General features: G+C 37.1%; 1 protein-coding gene across 1 annotated transcript in view; it reads right to left on the bottom strand.

Annotated features, from left to right (window-relative positions):
- LOC127442221 (BMP/retinoic acid-inducible neural-specific protein 3-like) overlaps window positions 1–17,563 on the bottom strand; it is a 180,051-nt gene that overhangs the window by 81,211 nt on the left and 81,277 nt on the right. The window contains exons 3-4 of the mRNA XM_051700090.1: window positions 11,092–11,282; window positions 8,810–8,991 (exon numbers count right to left, since the gene is read on the bottom strand). Of these exons, the coding sequence (XP_051556050.1) occupies window positions 8,810–8,991; window positions 11,092–11,282 (373 nt within the window). The remainder of the gene's footprint in view (window positions 1–8,809; window positions 8,992–11,091; window positions 11,283–17,563) is intronic.

The raw sequence follows: 17,563 nt of genomic DNA on the forward strand, positions 1-17,563 counted from the left end.
CACCTCCTTTTCTTTATAAAAAAAAAAAAAAGCAAGCACGAATCTGGGTTACAGTGAGGCACTTACAATGGAAGTGAAAGAGACCAATCTGTAAACACTAAAATAATCACTGTTTTAAAAGTATAGCCACAAGACCTTAACAATATACATGTTAAGGGGCCTGGGTAGCTCAGTGGTAAAAGACGCTGGCTACCACCCCTGGAGTTCGCTAGTTCGAATCCCAGGGCATGCTGAGTGACTCCAGTCAGGTCTCCTAAGCAACCAAATTGTCCCGGTTGCTAGGGAGAGTCACATGGGGTAACCTCCTCGTGTTCGCTATAATGTGGTTCGTTCTCGGTGGAGCGCATGGTGAGTTGAGCACGGATGCCGTGGTGGATGGCATGAAGCCTCCACATGCACTATGTCTCCGTGGCAACGCGCTCAACAAGCCACGTGATAAGATGCACAGGTTGATGGTCTCAGATGCAGAGGCAACTGGGATTCATCCTCCACCACCCAGATTGAGGCAAATCACTACACGACCACAAGGACTTAAAAAGCGCACTGGGAATTGGGCATTCCAAATTGGGTGAAAAAAAAAAAAAAAACAAACATGTTAACATGATTTAAATGTGATAAAATCACTTACTAAGATTTTCTGTGTAAAGTTATAGCCAATTTTACAACTTCACTGCCATGACAATGTAATATCAACAAACCCTAAAACTCTAAAATCACTGTAAAAATTAAGATTTAAACAACTTTATAGCTCAAATAATAAACAAGCTAACAGAAGAATGTAAGTGCTTATTTATAAATTAATAATCTTCACATTTCTGCCTTTAAACCCTCAAAAAATTGGCCCCTTTGTAAGTGTCTCACTGTAACCCAGATTTTATTTTTTCAAAGAAAAAGAGGGATGAGTCAAATAATTTTTGTGGTAATCAACATTATGCCGCAAATGCTGTCGACTGAGCTTAACTTGTATTGAACCCTCTCATAGCTCTCAGCTTTAATATTATTTACCTGTCACCCTTCTGCTTTTCTCCCCAAATTCATGCACAGTACATTGTTTGTCAGCACCACTTAATATTGAAAAAATCTGATCCACTTAAGGAATGACATCAGATCTGCCAAAACAACCAGATAACACTGCCTCCTCCGAGAAAGTCATATGTTGTTGTTTACGGCAGCTCTGTTTTCCATAGTTTTCTCAACATGCTTTTCTTAAGGGCATAACAAAGTAAATGAAGGCCTGGGGTACACTCCTCTCCATTTCTCCAACATCTCACATCAGCCAAAAACCCAGATTACTCCACAGACCACAGAGCGCAACCTATTCCATGCCAATTGAGATGCTAGAGAAATGCATGTCAAGGTGACTCATTTGTCAAAAATGCCTCTGCTTCCACTATGTGAAGCACACTTGGCTAAAGAATGCAGATGCACTCTGAAAGCTGGGATTCAGCTGATTAGGAGTTCATGACATGTGACAGGATTTTAAGTGCAGGTTCTGAGCTTCATTGAATTTGACAGCTGAAGTTGATTTTACAGCGCTGTTAGTTGGCTTGACCAGTGCCAACTATCTAGAGGCAGCTCTCCCCAAACAAGGTTCATTTGTCTATTAAATACTAGTGTTTTTTAGAATGTTATTTATAGCCTGACAGAATGAGACTGAATATCTACTGTTAGCAGGCTTTGGGGAGTAACATAATACTTGTAACGGTGTTACGTAATCAGGATACAAGAAATGTGTAATTGTAATCTGTTACAGTTACATAAAAACTCAACATATTTAGATTACAGTTATATTTGTTAAAAATTGGGATTGCTAGCAGGATTACATTTTCAATATATAAAAAAATAACAAAAGGTCCTCCTGACATAAAATGATAAAGACCGCTGCTTGCTGAATGAACGTTACATTTATATAGCGCTTTTCTGACACTACACTCAAAGCGCTTTACACAGTGAACAGGGGACTCTCCTCAACCACCACCAGTGTGCAGCATCCACCTGGATGATGTGACGGCAGCCATAGTGAGCCAGTAGGCTCACCACACACCAGCTATTGGTGAAGAGGAGAGAGTGGAGTGATAGAGCCAATTAATGGATGGGGATTACTAGAAGCCATGACTGATAATGGCCAATGGGTTGAATCTGGCCAGGACACCGGGGTTACACCCCTACTCTTTTCAAAAAGTGTCCTGGGATTTTTAATGACCACAGAGAGTCAGGACCTCGGTTTAACGTTTCATCTGAAGGATGGTGCCTTTTTACAGTATAGTGTCCCCATCACTATACTGGGGCATTAGGACCTACACAGTCTGCAGGGTGAGCACCCCCTGCTGGACTCTCTAAATTATAGTGGCACAGATATGATCAGATGCGCACTGGATATCTCTTCTGGTTCTCTCTTGCCACTTACTGTTACATGTGTAAATTACACCTGTCTTACATCAACACTGCGCTCTCAAGACAAACATGGTCAAACCATTAAAAGTGCCATTTCATCGCAATGGCCACTGGAGGTCTAATATAATTTTTGTGGAAATTCCAACATTCTTGTCTCTACAATGGAGAAAAGGGAAACAAAATTACAGTTCAGTGAAATTTACCTTCTAGCTGTGAAGATGCAGTGATTTTCCAAGGGCCTGACATATAATTTAAAGAATCATTTAAGGGTAAGACCCACACGAAAATCATGTTAGCAAGGATAAAATTAGTCATAAGTGTTCCCTAAATTCCGTCTGTCGATCGTTTTCACAGGAGCAGGAATAGAAGCGAATAAACGACCACTCCCCTCAGCGAACAGCCCGTATTCCAGTCCATGGGATGCCTACTGTCAAAACTTTAGTGTGACTTCTCATTCCCATCTTAACTTTAGTTGAAACTCTAAAATTGTTCTCTGAAATGCTTTCATGTTGTAATGATAACAGTAATTGGGACAGTATTTCTTTTTTTTTTTTTTTTTTTGTTAAAAAAAATAATCCAGATTGTACACATGAATACCAAATGAATTGAACATTTTATTAAATTCTTAGGGGAAAAGTGCAATGGATAATTTATCTGATTTTGATACTTATTATAAATGTATTGTTAAGAACCGTTCAAAAGTATGGGTGAGGGAGAAATACTGGCAAATGTAACATTTTAAAACTCATAGAAAGTAGGAAAAAGTAAATCAAGATACACTAAAAAGGTTTAAATCTATTTTTATCTATTCTTTAAAACAAGATGACAGGCACTGGAGGCAGTAATAATAATAATGATGATGAAGGTAGTATGTGATCTACCTATTGCAGTCAGAAGTTAATGAATGGTCAGTGCCAATTATTCTACATGCTAACAGCAATACATGGCAGAATTCAACTTTGTAGTGTTTTTGAATTTGAGGTATATCCTGTCAAATTTTTTAATGTTAACTATGACGAGGTGGAGGGCGGGGCCGGGCTGTGAGGACACATGGCCGGCCCTGAATCGGGCTAATCAGCCGGGGGGGGGATAAAGACTAGCCGGAGGCACCAGTTCGAGAGAGAGATGCACGCGGCTGCGTTGCATGTGTGTCTATGTTTGTTTATGTTTGTTTTGTGTTGGGTTTTATCATTAAACTTTACATTGACTGTTTAGCCGGTTCCCGCCTCCTCCTTGCCCACATTACCTCATTACATTAACCAAGACATAATTCAGTGCATCTGTTCTAACTGTTTTTGTTTGATGAGAAAATAAATTATTTTCTATAACAGATAGAGGACTCACCTGATTTGGTTAAAAATGTGGAGTTGTTCTACATTTGAACATATTCTGTTTTCCTATTAAGGAGGCGGTGTCCCTGTTTTTCATGATTTTTTCTTATATATAATAATAGCTACATCACTCATAAAAAATTTTCAAACACGGTTTGTTTGCATTCAGAAGGTATGTTTAAAATTCATCGAGAACATATTGCTTTTCTCTTGACTTTATTCATCAATGCGATCTTGAGATAATCAAAAAGTAATCTGATTACATTGCTTTCTTATCAAGGTAACTGGATTAAGTTACTTATTACATTAGACTTAGTAATAGGTATTTGTAATGAATTACATTTTAAAAGAAACCCTCCCAACCCTGACTGTTGGTTTCACCCTTACTAAAATGTACTCTGGTGGTACCATTGTACAGTGATTGTATTAGATGGTAATATCAGGTTACTTTGATACAGTACATGCATGGTTCTAAATGTCTGCATTATTCATTTACATGTATATTCAAAGAATACCTTGGTACTGTACATGTCCACATTTTTATATATTTTTTTTTTTTACATTTGTGCATTAATTCTGTATAATGCTTTAGCAAGTCATTATTTTTTTTTCACTCCATTACTATTCGAACACTTGCATGTGAAATGTCCTTGCATGTTTAAAGAAGTGTCACCTTTCATGACATGTACCTAGTCTTTTAACATGGTCTGTACAATTAGATTTCTCTTATGTTCCAGGCTATAGCTTTGGTGGTAACTCTGAGATCCTTGCCCTACACAGAGGTGACTTTTAATAGTATGTCATTATGACAAATGGTTGTATTATAGAGAGGGGGAGAGTCCTTCATGTCTAAGGCTGAATGGTAAACTTTATGAAATTACACATATACAGTATATTAAACATCTCCAGAGCTGTGTAAATGTTACCATTTTCCATTTAAGTTGAGTCAATAGAATCTCTTAGATCTGTGAAAACCAGCTAATCGCAGGATGTTTGTTCCTCCAAAATCTAATCACCACTAAACCCGCCTTGGTTTCTCAGGCTATTTTTGGCCTTAAGTGGTATCTGATTACATGGAGGCAAAGTGACGTCCTCAGAAGCAGCTTCCTGGTGTGCTTTTTGCACTCCTTTTTGTGTGTAATTGATCATCCTTTATGGCATTATTGATGAGCCATTCTATAACCTACTTCTGCATTGGTGCCCAATTCATCAGTCTGATTTGCACACAGGGTGCTGGAAGGAAGCAGTCAAAGGTAGGCCCAGTAGCCTCGCAACGTCTCATTGGCTCTCCCTTGACAAAAACACCTGGTAGAAGAGGCTGCTCCCTAAAGCGTTACTGGAGAACACTCTGAAAGCCCTTTTTAGGTGTACACCAAAACAATTTCACCAAAAATGTGCCTGTCACAGAGTGCCCATTACTGTTGCCATGGACACATGTCTCATGCACAAGTAGTAATTTTAAATAGATAGTTCACATGAAAATGTAATTCTGCCATCATTTTCTCACCCTCGTGTTGTTCCAAACCCGTATGACTTTCTTTCTTTCGTGGAACACTAGGATACATTTTTAATTCTGCTTGTCAGTCAGTCTCCTTTTGTGTTCCATAGAAGAAAGAAATAGTTTGGAACAACATGAGGGTGAGTGAATAATGACTGCATTTATAATTTTATGTGGACTATCCCCTTAACAATATGTTAACAAATCACTAGCTCCTCAGTGCACAATTTATGTACATGTTGTCCATCTATGTTAATTCGAAGAGCTTGATGTGTTTATATAGTTTGCAATCCAGATCAAAGTGCTTCATATTAAGTGCATATTTGCTGCAGATATTAATTTTATATGCAGATGTTTCCCAATTGGTCTGTGGCCATATTGACATTAAACTGTAAAGGATCTGTGTTAAATTGAACTTCTCTGCTGATGTTGTGTAGGGAAAGCTCAGGCTAATGAAAAGCATATCGCAGCCCAAAGGGAAAGTCATTATATTTCCACAGAGCCACAGATCCACTCTATATTTAATCGGTGTAAAATGCTCCTGCTTTCATTACAAGCCACCCCACCTTTTGTCGGGCTGAAATACCTTGCAAAAATGAAGGTGCAGAAGAGAAATTTTGGCTTTAAATGTGTTTGACAGAGCTTGAAAGTGCCATACTTCATTTTGACTGATCAGCCAGCACTAGGGTGACTAAAAAAACAGGATCATTGGTATACTGGCCGAAACCATACAGTTACTGCACCGGCAATGAAACTGATACAAATGGCTTCAAAGGTTTTAGTGTAGATTTCGTAGTTACTGCAATTTTCTGAGAACAGTTAGGTTAAACCTGATTAGACCAGAATGATCATAGTCTAAGAGACCCAGTTTCGGTCATAACTCAGTTTTGACCAAATGTATAGTTAATGTGTTTGCCTTTCACATGGGAGTATATTGCATAATCAGCTTTTGCAATGTTGGCATGCATTCTCTCGATTGTGGTAAAAATATGCTTATGTAATTAGCAAGTCTAATGCTAATCAAAAAACATTCCCATACACAAATTAACAAAATCTCATTTAGTCATCACCTTTGCCAGTTGGAAATATGTTTTGCAAAACCTGCATCTTAAACCGCAACAGAAATGTCCCTTATATAAAACTGTGAATATATGCAAGCAGGCGTCTGCATATCTTGACAGAAAGTCAATAATATCTGTCTCCGTTCACCTTTCAGCAGCATAATTTCCTGGAGAGCTCACTCTGAAGGAATCATGATGTTGCAGTCACTAACCGTTCTACACCCACTCAGCAGCTGTGAGTTACACCAAGGGCACTTGACACATCATAGCTGCTTAAAGTGCAAATGTAAGGACCTTAATTGCTGAAGAATTTCCATGGCAATAAACATGCATCACAACTGCCCATAATGGTAAAAAATAAGTACCACAAGCTGAATATTCAGTTGGTTGAGTTCAGTTGGCTATGGTAATCAAAGGCTCAACACACAAAGAAAAACAACAGAGAATTGGCTGACATGCTGGTAAACTTTTAAATTAAGGAGAACACAAATGTGAAATTAATTAGTGGTTTAATTTGTACTCTTAGTAAAATTAGCTTAGTTAACCTGGAGCACATGAACAAATAAACACAGTGCGGGGATTTTACTAAGAATGAATTGTGTCCACTGATAGTGCTCTTTATTTGATTGTGGTGTCTATGCAGTTTAGCACCCTATTTATTAAAGGAATTATGCAAATGAGATAACACAAAAACAACAACAAAAAAAAAAAACACAAAAAAATCATAAATCATAATTTGATGAATAACTGCTGCCATGGTCATTAGAAAATGTACAGAAGTATCTCTAAATGTATCTCTTTTAAATAAAAAGTGGTGGTAATAGTGCAATGGTCATTTTTGTTTTGTAAATAAGGCACAATGGTAATACTGTACAATAAGGTTCCATTCATTAGTTAACAACATTAGTTAACATGAACTAACAATAAACAATACTTAATTAACTAACATTAATAAAGATTAATACATGATGTAACAAACATATTGTTAATTGGTTGTTCATGATACCTAATCCATTAACTAATGTTAACAAATGGAACCATTGATGAACGAGTTGCATGGACTTCTTTAATAGCCAATTTCACACATGAAACCTGGTAAATTGCAGTACAACTGTAGGATTGACTTTACTAGTAAATGCACCACATCTGCTATTCACACATGAAATGTCTTTCTGTCTTTTTTTCATTTTGCTACCATTCACACATCAGCACCCAAATGCCATTTAACTGAGATGTAGTTAGTTATTTTATCAGTCGACAAATTTCCAAAGAAGCTCTTTAAGGCTGGATTACACGACACAAATTCTGAACAAAATCTGAACAGAATCAAAAAAATACTTTGTGTCACACACTTACCGACTATGTAAATTGCTACAGACTGGGCATCACACACTAAACCACTGAGGATCACTCCATGACCAAGTCGGTCCGATCACAAATTTACGTGGAAACACCCCCGTGCTAAGAGAAACATGACAAATGTAAACAGCGCTGCTGTTGATTTTGCTGCTTCTCTGTACCGAGTCTTAAAAGAAACAGCCAAGCACATTTGGGTGCAGTATTGGGTGGAAAGATGGAGACTGCGATGTGAGTTGGAGGTGAGTGGCATTAAATATTTTCTTCAATTTGAGCACTTGTTCTCCATCTCCATTTCTTTGCGGTCCAGTGTTGTTGCCGTGCACTGTCGATTTCCATTGGCTGCTCATCATATGACTTCAGATTTGAGTCCTGGAGCATCATACACTATGAGACTTCCATTATAGTTGGCTCTAAAATATCAAATATTTTTATACACCCATCGAAGGAATGGAATAATTTTACTATCTGTTTAATTTAATTACATTTTTTTTTTATTCCAAAGTAAATCAATCATCTACGTCTTATGTCAGCACGTCCTGACCTCGTATGTGCTCAACTGTTAATCTTACCACTCTGTTTACACATAGCATCAAAACTGAACTTTTCAGGTAATGTTACAACTTCTCATTCAGGAAAATAGCCAGTGCTATATTTACAGATATTTTCAAATGGGTCGTATTCACACATGACTTCTAAACTAAAATTGCTGTAATTTTCTAGAAAAGGCTTTATATGTGAAAGCAACTAATGACACTGTTGGGTGCTTTATTTAGTGTTAAAGTGAGTCTCTATGTACTGCCATTGTATTGAATTCAGCAAACAGGATATTGATTAAATTACAGTATTTCCTTTGGTGTTCTGCAGAAGAAAGAATTTTATATGGGTTCCGACACAAGGGTGAGTAAATAATGACAGAATTTTCATTTTTGGTTGAACCATTCCTTTAATAAAATACTCAGCACAGCACTATTTCAGAGTATTTAGCGCCTGGTTAAACTGGATTGCGGGTGGTTAGTAAATAAGATGCATGTTTTTGTGCTGAAACACCATATGCAAAAGTGGTACAACTGCTTAATGAATTCACCTCACAATCACTCTAAAATTATAATGCCGGGAAATCATAGCTGAAGCTGGATGAATACGAAATAGGCGGTCTTCTCTATTACCTTGATGGCAGATGTAGCGATCTGCAGGTGGTGCAGTCTTCGCAGGGTGCTCTCTCTGTCTGTGAAGTATGACGCCGCCAACTGGTGCAAGATTTCCAGGGAGACCACGGAGCTGTTTCCGTTTCCCTCTGTCATTTTAGTCAGCTTATGTTTGTCCAAGAAGATTGTGAGCGATTCCTCCCCTTAGGAAAGAAGCATGCAGAACCAAAAGTGTGAGAGATGGTTGAAAAAATATATGAAGCCTTCACTTTCCTAGGACATTGTGCAGCAAAGTGACAATGAGTTCTACTCGTACTGTCAGGCGGTTGTCCAAGTGTGCTATCATATGAGATCAATACATTCTTTTCAAATGTTTTTTTCAAGGCTTCATTAAATATGAATTACAGAAGTGAAGACAGAGAAGCAATAAAGATTCCAATGAAAAGGAGTTTATCTCAAAGGGAGGTTGTTATAAACACGGATTCCTTCTGATGATCAATTTAAGATTTTTATTCTAAGTACTTTTTTGATGTGAGGCTAAACCTAAAGTTCAGAGAAATATCTTCAATCATTTAAGGGCTGGAAAGTGTCTGCAACTTTCTGTGGAGCCTAAGTGTTGTTATTTGTGTCAGTCTTATTAGTATGCATGCAACAGCATTGTCCCCTCATTTCCTTGGCTTTGAGACGTTAATTATCAGCGTTCACTGTAGCTTTACCACTTCATTCGTCTCCCTTGTCACTAAAGTTCTGCAGCTTCACTGCATACAGTACATCCACCGATAAGTGACATTATAATTAGAGCCTGCATCATAGAGATGCAACTAGAGACAGTGAAAAAGTTTGAAACCACCACTGGGACAAGCTGCCCTACTTATTATTTGGGTGCCAGAGGGAGAAGAGAATTACTGTCTGAAAATGGGTAAAGTTTTACTGAGGATGTCAAACAGCAATTTAGTCAAAATAGTCTGGGATGCCTTTGCAGTCTGGTTTCTGTTTCTTTTACATTTAAAACTAGAATTTACACTTTCTGAAGAAAATATATGAGTGATGCTTACCAATGCAAAATTTGCTGTTATGATGCTAGGGTGCTGTGGGTGGTTATCAGGGTCTTGCTATGTGATTTTTAAGGTGTTCTGGGTGGTTGCTAGCTTACTGACCCAAGTCAAAACAGCCAGTTTGATGACATTAAATTGTGGCATGATCATATATACTTTTAAAAAGTAAAACTTAAATATAGGTATTATAATCAAATAAAAAAAAAAAAAAATCTAAATCCCTTTATTGACACTCAACCATATACACAAGTGCAACAGTGGGTGAAAGTCTTGGTGAAACTGTGAAACTGTGGTTTCAATTATTTATGAAAAGTTATAGATTAGTTATAGATTATAGATTGGTTATTGATTATGAAAAGTTATAGATTGCAAAGGGTATTATAAGGCATTATAAAAAAAAAACCTTCATAATGCATTATATATTATATATACAGGTTTCATAGAATTTGTTACCAAAATGACTCGTTAAAGGGATGGTTCACCCGAAAATGAAAATTCTCTCATCATTTACTCACCCTCATGCCATCCCAGATGTGTATGACTTTCTTTCTTCTGCTTAACACAAACACAGATTTTTAGAAGAATATATCAGCTCAGTAGGTCCTCACAATGCAAGTGAATAGGTACCAACATTTTAAACCTCCAAAAAGCACATAAAGGCAACATAACAGTCATCTATATGACTCCAGTGGTTTAAATCCATGTCTTCAGAAGCGATATGATAGGTGTGGGTGAGAAACAGATACATATTTAAATCCTTTTTTCTATAAATTCTCCTCCCAGCCCAGTAGGTGGCGATATGTATGAAGAATGCAAATTGCCAAAAATAAAAGAAGAATGTGAAAGTAAAGATTAATAGTTAAAAAGGAGTTAAATATTGATCTGTTTCCCACCCCCACTTATCATATACAGTAGCTTCTGAAGACATGGATTTAACCACTGGAGTCTTATGGATTACTTTTATACTGCCTTTATATGCTTTTTGGAACCCATTCACCTGTATTGTGAGGACCTACAGAGCCGAGGTATTCTTCTAAAAATCTTTGTTTGTGTTCAACAGAAGAAAGAAAATCATACACATCTAAGATGGCATGAGGGTGAGTAAATGATGAGATAATTTTCATTTTTGGGTGAACTATCCCTTTAAAATAAAATAAATAAATAAATAAATAATAATTAAAAAAAAAAAAAATGCATTTTTCAGTTCCATCCTTTACATACAGTAGAACTAGTGCAATGTTGGCTTACCTCCCAGTGTGGCTGATACCAAGAAATGAGTGCCATATTTCTTGATCAGGTTTTCGTGGATCTGCTGAAGGCTCGGCCTTCTCCCCAGAAGCCTGAGGTTGCGTAAAAACTCTGGTGCCAAAGGCAGTGGGGCTTTGAAGAAGTCTCTCTTCTCTGTCACCAAGCTGTTCACTTTCCAGTGACTAAACTCCCTGTGAGACAAAACAAGCACGGTTAAGTGCTTTCAAGCTCAGCCTAAAGTAAAGCACGTGTTGAATTTTGGAACCAGTCTTATTTTTTGAATAATGTTGGAACCATGTCTCTAGGTCTGTGTGTGAGTGTGTGTACAGTATGTGGTTGTGCAAGGTGTGAGATTAAGAGAAAATGCTGATTTCAGCAGAGGATAAAGCTAAGCATGCATAAATGTTCATTGGAATTTGGTGCTGAATATTGATGCATCTAATTTTAATGCAGGGAAAAACATGTTTTGGGTCTATAAACAGTAGAGCTTACATGATGCAATTGGCAGCTTTTGTAACAGTTCACAGAAACTCTGGCATCATGCCTGCACATCGGTAGTTGATGCAAATGTTGTCCATAGACTTTTTTTTAATCAACATCAAGATTTTAAAATTAAAAGGTTAGTAAATAAAATTTAAAAGGTTAATGATGAATGAATGCATAAGGGAAAGTAAACAGTATATTAGGTCCTTTTACCATTTCTAATCACCTTTTTGCCTTTCCTAGTTCATTTCAAATGGTATCTACCATAATTTCATAAAATGAATATACATCCCAATCACTGTTTTTCTGGGGTTATGTAAACAGAACAGAGCTTGTGCTTCCTTAAACATATCACCCAAAAGAATCGCCTATTGGGTGGTTCGTAAAGATCTCTAGGAGTTAATTAGAAAAAGCAGTGGCTGTCTGACCATATGCTAATGATGATATATGGTCTTAATTAAAGGGCTTTAGCACCAGCTGATAGCACCTGGAACTCTGCTGGGGAGTGGGACACTCTCATCTAAAACACTCTCCTTTTTAATACTCCCTTACCAGGAGGCCACTGCACCTGGGCATCTCAACACTACACAGACCTGCTGTAATTTAGTTTCTTTATTTGTTGTTTCTCTAAACTGTCATCTAATTATAAGCAGTAAATGCAGCTTTAATCTTTTTAGCTGGTTTGTGCATTGTTCTTCTGATGCCCCTCATATTGTTCCAAACTGTGTTACTTTCTTTCTACTTTATATTTTGAAAAATATCCAGGCCACTCTTTTCCATATAATAAAATGAATGAGGACTGGGGCTGTCAAGCTCTAAAATGACAAAAAGCACTGCAAAGCTATCCTAAAAGTGTTCCATACAACTTGTGGGCTACATTTTAAGACTTCTGAAGTCATACAATAGCTTTGTGTGTGGAAAAGACTAAAATCAAAGCCGTTATTCACTGATAATCTATCCCTTTAACAAACTGTTAACCACTGTGACCGGATGAGTCAGTCAGTTGAACTCAAGAACCAGATCAGTCTAAACAAATCAGTCAGAGTCGTTTTGTATACTGGATCAAACTATTCTTCAAAAAGATTCGACTTAAAAGATTGATTCGTTCATGAACTGGACATAACTTCTTCTCTCATGAACGTGCCAAGGTGAGTTAGGCTGGTTGTCTAGATTTTCAATGACTAACGGCTTACATTTTCAGCCTGATTCTCACAAAGTGGTTTCAGAAGACTTGGAACATAGCGCACAAGTCATATGGACTACTTTTATGGTCATTCACTTTCATTTTTTGGAAAAGTGTGGTCAGGATATTCTTCAAAAATGGAAGAAAGAAAGCCATATGGGTTTGGAATGACATGAAGGTGAGTACTGTAAATCATGACAGAATTTAAATTTTTGGGTGAACTATCCCTTTAACTTGCAGTCTGCATCTGTGCCACACACACACACACACACCCGAAAGAGAGAACTGCTGATCTGCAACACTTCGCCCTGCTGAATTGAAAGTGGGTCTTCTGGCCTGTTTGTATGAGCCTGCCTATCAAGAGGGGGATGGCAGGTGTGCTCTATGGAACACTCACAAAATATGTCTTCACTTCTCAGACTCAGTAAAACAGACACATGCCTTTAATGGATGCATACAATGAATAGTATGTCCTCTTCCCAAAGGTGGGCTGTATTGCAAAGTCATTGATACTACTTAGAAATTCCATGTGGATGGTGGTTAGTACTATGCAGATTTTGCTGAATAAAGGAGGGGAAAAACTGAATAGCAATTAGAGTCTCTTTCTTCTCCCCTGTGAACGGGTGCTGGCAGTGTATTCTGCTACGGTGTTTGTGTTTCGAACAATAATGGGTGCCTCACAACACATATTTACTAATTTGAGTCGGTTAAACATTTCCTCTAAGAAAAACTTAAAACGTGTTCTAGAAAAAATGTATTCCTTGTCAAGTAGCCAGTAGAGTGCTGTTTCAAAGCAGTGTTTTCTTTTTTCAGTAAATGGAACAATGGTCTTAATAGTATAAAGCAATATGCTGTGAATGGAGGGTTTTATTTTGTCAGAGTGTAGAGCCAAGACACTGATTTTACATTGAAAATAGCTTGAATCTTAATTACTCACTAGGAGACACAGTGCTATATGCAGTAATTAGATTTTATAGCTTGGTGCCCTCAGGTCCTCAATAAGAAAAAAAATTAACTAAATAGAAAACGCAAATGTCTTTAACACCAGGTGATGAAAGATCAAGTTCGACCTTGTTTAAATATTCTAACAAATGTGATGACAACATATTGATTACCCAAACTGCTACAAGACTGTAACAATTTAGAAATGTCTTAACAGTTTAAGGAGCTGTTCAAACAGAATGAGTTCTTGGGAGCACAATAGAATAGAACAGATACCTGGGGTCTCAACATGCGTTTTTCAAACAATTAAAAAAAATAGTGCAGAAGGAATATGAGAATTCTCAGTGGCCCCTGAGTTGTGCAAGATCCTTCATCTGGAATGGTTGGACAATCCATTCCAGGGACATGATGTTCACACTGTGAATACCTTCACATTTTACATCAGTATGAAATCAGATCAGATCTGACGTAAATTTGATTGGAGTGACAGACTATCAGGCTCACAGTCCTTTAGTGGGTGTAGGAAATATTTGGTTCCAGTGAATTTGGACTTTTATCCATCAAAAAAAAAAAAAAAAAAGAAATGAAATAGGACCTTCATGTCAACTAAAGTACTGTAAGTATGATATATTGCCTTCTCACCCAGAGACACTGAAGCATTTAGTGAACTCAGTGTTATCCAAGAACATTTTACTCATCTGCGCTTCCTTCTAAATTACATTGCAGATTTACATCTTTCTGTTTTTATAATTTCCAGTTCCATTTATAACAATGATATTAAGGTAATAATGGCATTATTGCCAAAAAGACTGTGGCTGGTGACAACTATCCACATTTCACTTCTGAATATATATTAGGTAAAAACAGTTAGACTAGTGGTTCTCAACTGGTGGGGTGTAAGCCAAAAATGGGTGGCAGGTCTGTTCTGATAGGGCCATGTACAGCAGGAAAAACATTGCCTAATGCAAATAATAGACTGCAATAAACATGTACTATGTATTATTGTACATAGTTAGGATAGCAATATAAAGAGGCTTATAATTTTATTTATTTTTTTTAAAGTACGAAAATGTTTCACATATCCTTTGTTGTTGACGTAACATTCCCTCATCCTCGAAAATCCATGAACAAAACTACTTAAAGTAAAAGAAAATACGACCCAGACTACATTAAAGGCAGGTTTACAAGGATAAACATGGTCTGTGCCAACCACAATGAGTTTTGTGTGTTCAGTAATGGCTGCCGAGAGCATGAAACCATAGAAATTCAATGTTGGTTCTATGTTGGGTCACCACCTGAAGCAAAACCAGTTAAACCAATGAACTAAAGAACTTAAAAATAATATGGCAAACAGCTTTACAGAACACGTGCAGAATGGTGTAACTGCTTGTGTAACTTACAGTACTGTAGGTCCAATGTGAATTTTACCTTGGTGGTACATCAATTAAGAAAAGCTATTGCAGCAATAGGCTTTACACCAATATATCCAAAGCCTTTTAGTTCCACTATTTCTGTGTTCTGGAAATAAACATGGAATGAAAAGACACCATGTTTTCAACAGATGGTTGTTGAATCAATTTGAACAGTTTGGTCACCTATTCAGCCAATAGCCTAACATATCACAATCTGTCTAACTCTTTAAACTGAATGTTACATGCAAAACTTCAAGGGCATCTGTTTAGTGAACTAAAACATTGGCACATGCTGCTTTTTTCAAGGGCATAGAGAAGAAGCTTATGAGCCCCTCCCTTCAGGGACTGCATTGTATTGTGAAAGCAGCTTTAACTATAGATTTTTAAAGAAGGATTAGTCGCCAAAGTTAAGCAAATAAGAAATGACACAATCATGCTTTCAGCAAAAACCAAAAGTACACAATGACAAAAAAAAGCAAAAAAAAAAAAAGCTGCTCAGCAAAAATTCTGCACTAGCAAACATCAATATAGAGAGTGAAATTTGACTCTGATCTATGAAAGCTCAGACAATGTTTGTCAAATACTTCTAAAATATCCTTTGGTGAATGATTGAAGTGGGAAATCTCATCAAGTCAAAAGAACACAAAGGTGCTTCTTTTCAAGCCTCTGTTCCACTTTTTTCTCCATTGTTATTCAAAGCAAGCATCTCCAAGGTTGCCAGCCATTTGTCTTATTAATTCTAAATTGTGTGGACCAACTTCTATTGTACAAAAAAATGTGGCATACAGTAATTTACCTCATCAGAACACTTGCATTTATCCATTTACCTGTTTCAAAAGACTAAATTGCATTCTATCTCAATCACTTATGGATTGCAGATGTCTACACGTTTGATTTTATTTTTGCTGATACTTGTTGCCTCTGGAAACCAGATCTTTCCAGGTTACTGTACCTCCAAGGAGTGGTTCCCTACTGGTAGTCACTACCGTCACCCTGTGCAACACCAATGGCGTGATGGTCTAATAGCACAAATGGGAGTTAATAAATAAAACTGGTTCCACATGGGAAGGGTAGTGCATCATTGTTCTATCTTCCTCTGAAATCGTAAATACATGTTTCCATTAGTAGTCCATGCCTGGCTCCACAACTCATGATACCTGCCTAAGTATTAGAATTAGTTATGGTTCTGATAACAAATGTTATGTCTCACATTTCTGTTGTCAGGCAGTCTGATGAATAACATGTTTGAAATAGTTTATGTCTTCCTATGTTTGTACCAATCAGAATGTTGTGACGAAAATACGTGATGTAAACTGATTTTGCATATGTCTACAAATCCTAGTATTTCTGTATTTAGGAGAGTTTGCTCCCTGAACTCATCTGTAACCTGTCTTTATGATTGTTGCCATTGGAATTGTGAAAAATAGAAAACACTTTATCTTCAGTAAACTTTGTCAATTGATTGAAATCCTGACTTTTGACTAGTTATTATACATGATATTGGGGACCAAGCTGTCACCCCCTAATATGTCATTGATGAAATGCGCTATTCACTGTCAGCTACTGTATGATTAAATAATTATTTGTGAAAGTATTCGATAACAGGGGGGTTACAGAGATTAAGTGAGTAGTATTCGGTTGGTTTTGTGATCTCAATATGGTGGCCCTCATGAGACAGCCCAGCCCTGTGTCAATTCAAAATAGCTTTTAGTAGGCTACTACTTGACTGGAGCCTTTATCTAAGTAAATTTTTATTAGATATATTTTTCATAAGCACAATTCATTTCTTTAGGGATACAACTTTTAATGGGGAAATTAATTATTTAGATGTATAAGTGTCTTACATTGTCCATTACACAAGGTCCCACAGTGCAAAAGTTTGTGTTTTTGGATTTTTTTACAGTTCATTATTAATTCAACTCATTGTTTGAGATGAAACAACAAACAAATGTAAGCACATCTGCTCAGCAATTGAATGCTAGTGGAAGTCACTTCTGTAGTTCTGTTATATTCTCTCTTGAAAGGCTTTCTGCTTATTTATTTATTTATATTGAGCTCACAGATTGTTCCAAATTGAGTAACTTTTTAATCTAAATGTCAACTGCTGTGTATGCTTCTAAAGCCTTGGAACAAAGCAAAATAATGCAAGTGCATATCTCTTTCCTTTTACAACAGAAATCCCCACTGGAGCTGGCAGTATGACTAAAGACCATAGAATTCACTCTGCCGGGAATCCATTGGTGCAATGTAACCAATCTCCCCAGAGGAGAGTTGTGCCCAAGGAAGCAGTAAAACGTACAGTCCCTTAATAAATATTTGCTGGTGTTCTCCTCTTGTGATGTGCAAGCCTAGACACCTCACCAAGACCCAGTTTCTCTTCTTTAAAAGATCAGTTAGCATATCAAAGGACCAATGCAAGGACCAGCTGAAGTCCCATCATTGCTGTGTGAGT

The sequence above is a fragment of the Myxocyprinus asiaticus genome, chromosome 6 (genome assembly GCF_019703515.2).
Source record: "Myxocyprinus asiaticus isolate MX2 ecotype Aquarium Trade chromosome 6, UBuf_Myxa_2, whole genome shotgun sequence".
NCBI classification, from domain to species: Eukaryota; Metazoa; Chordata; class Actinopteri; order Cypriniformes; family Catostomidae; genus Myxocyprinus; species Myxocyprinus asiaticus.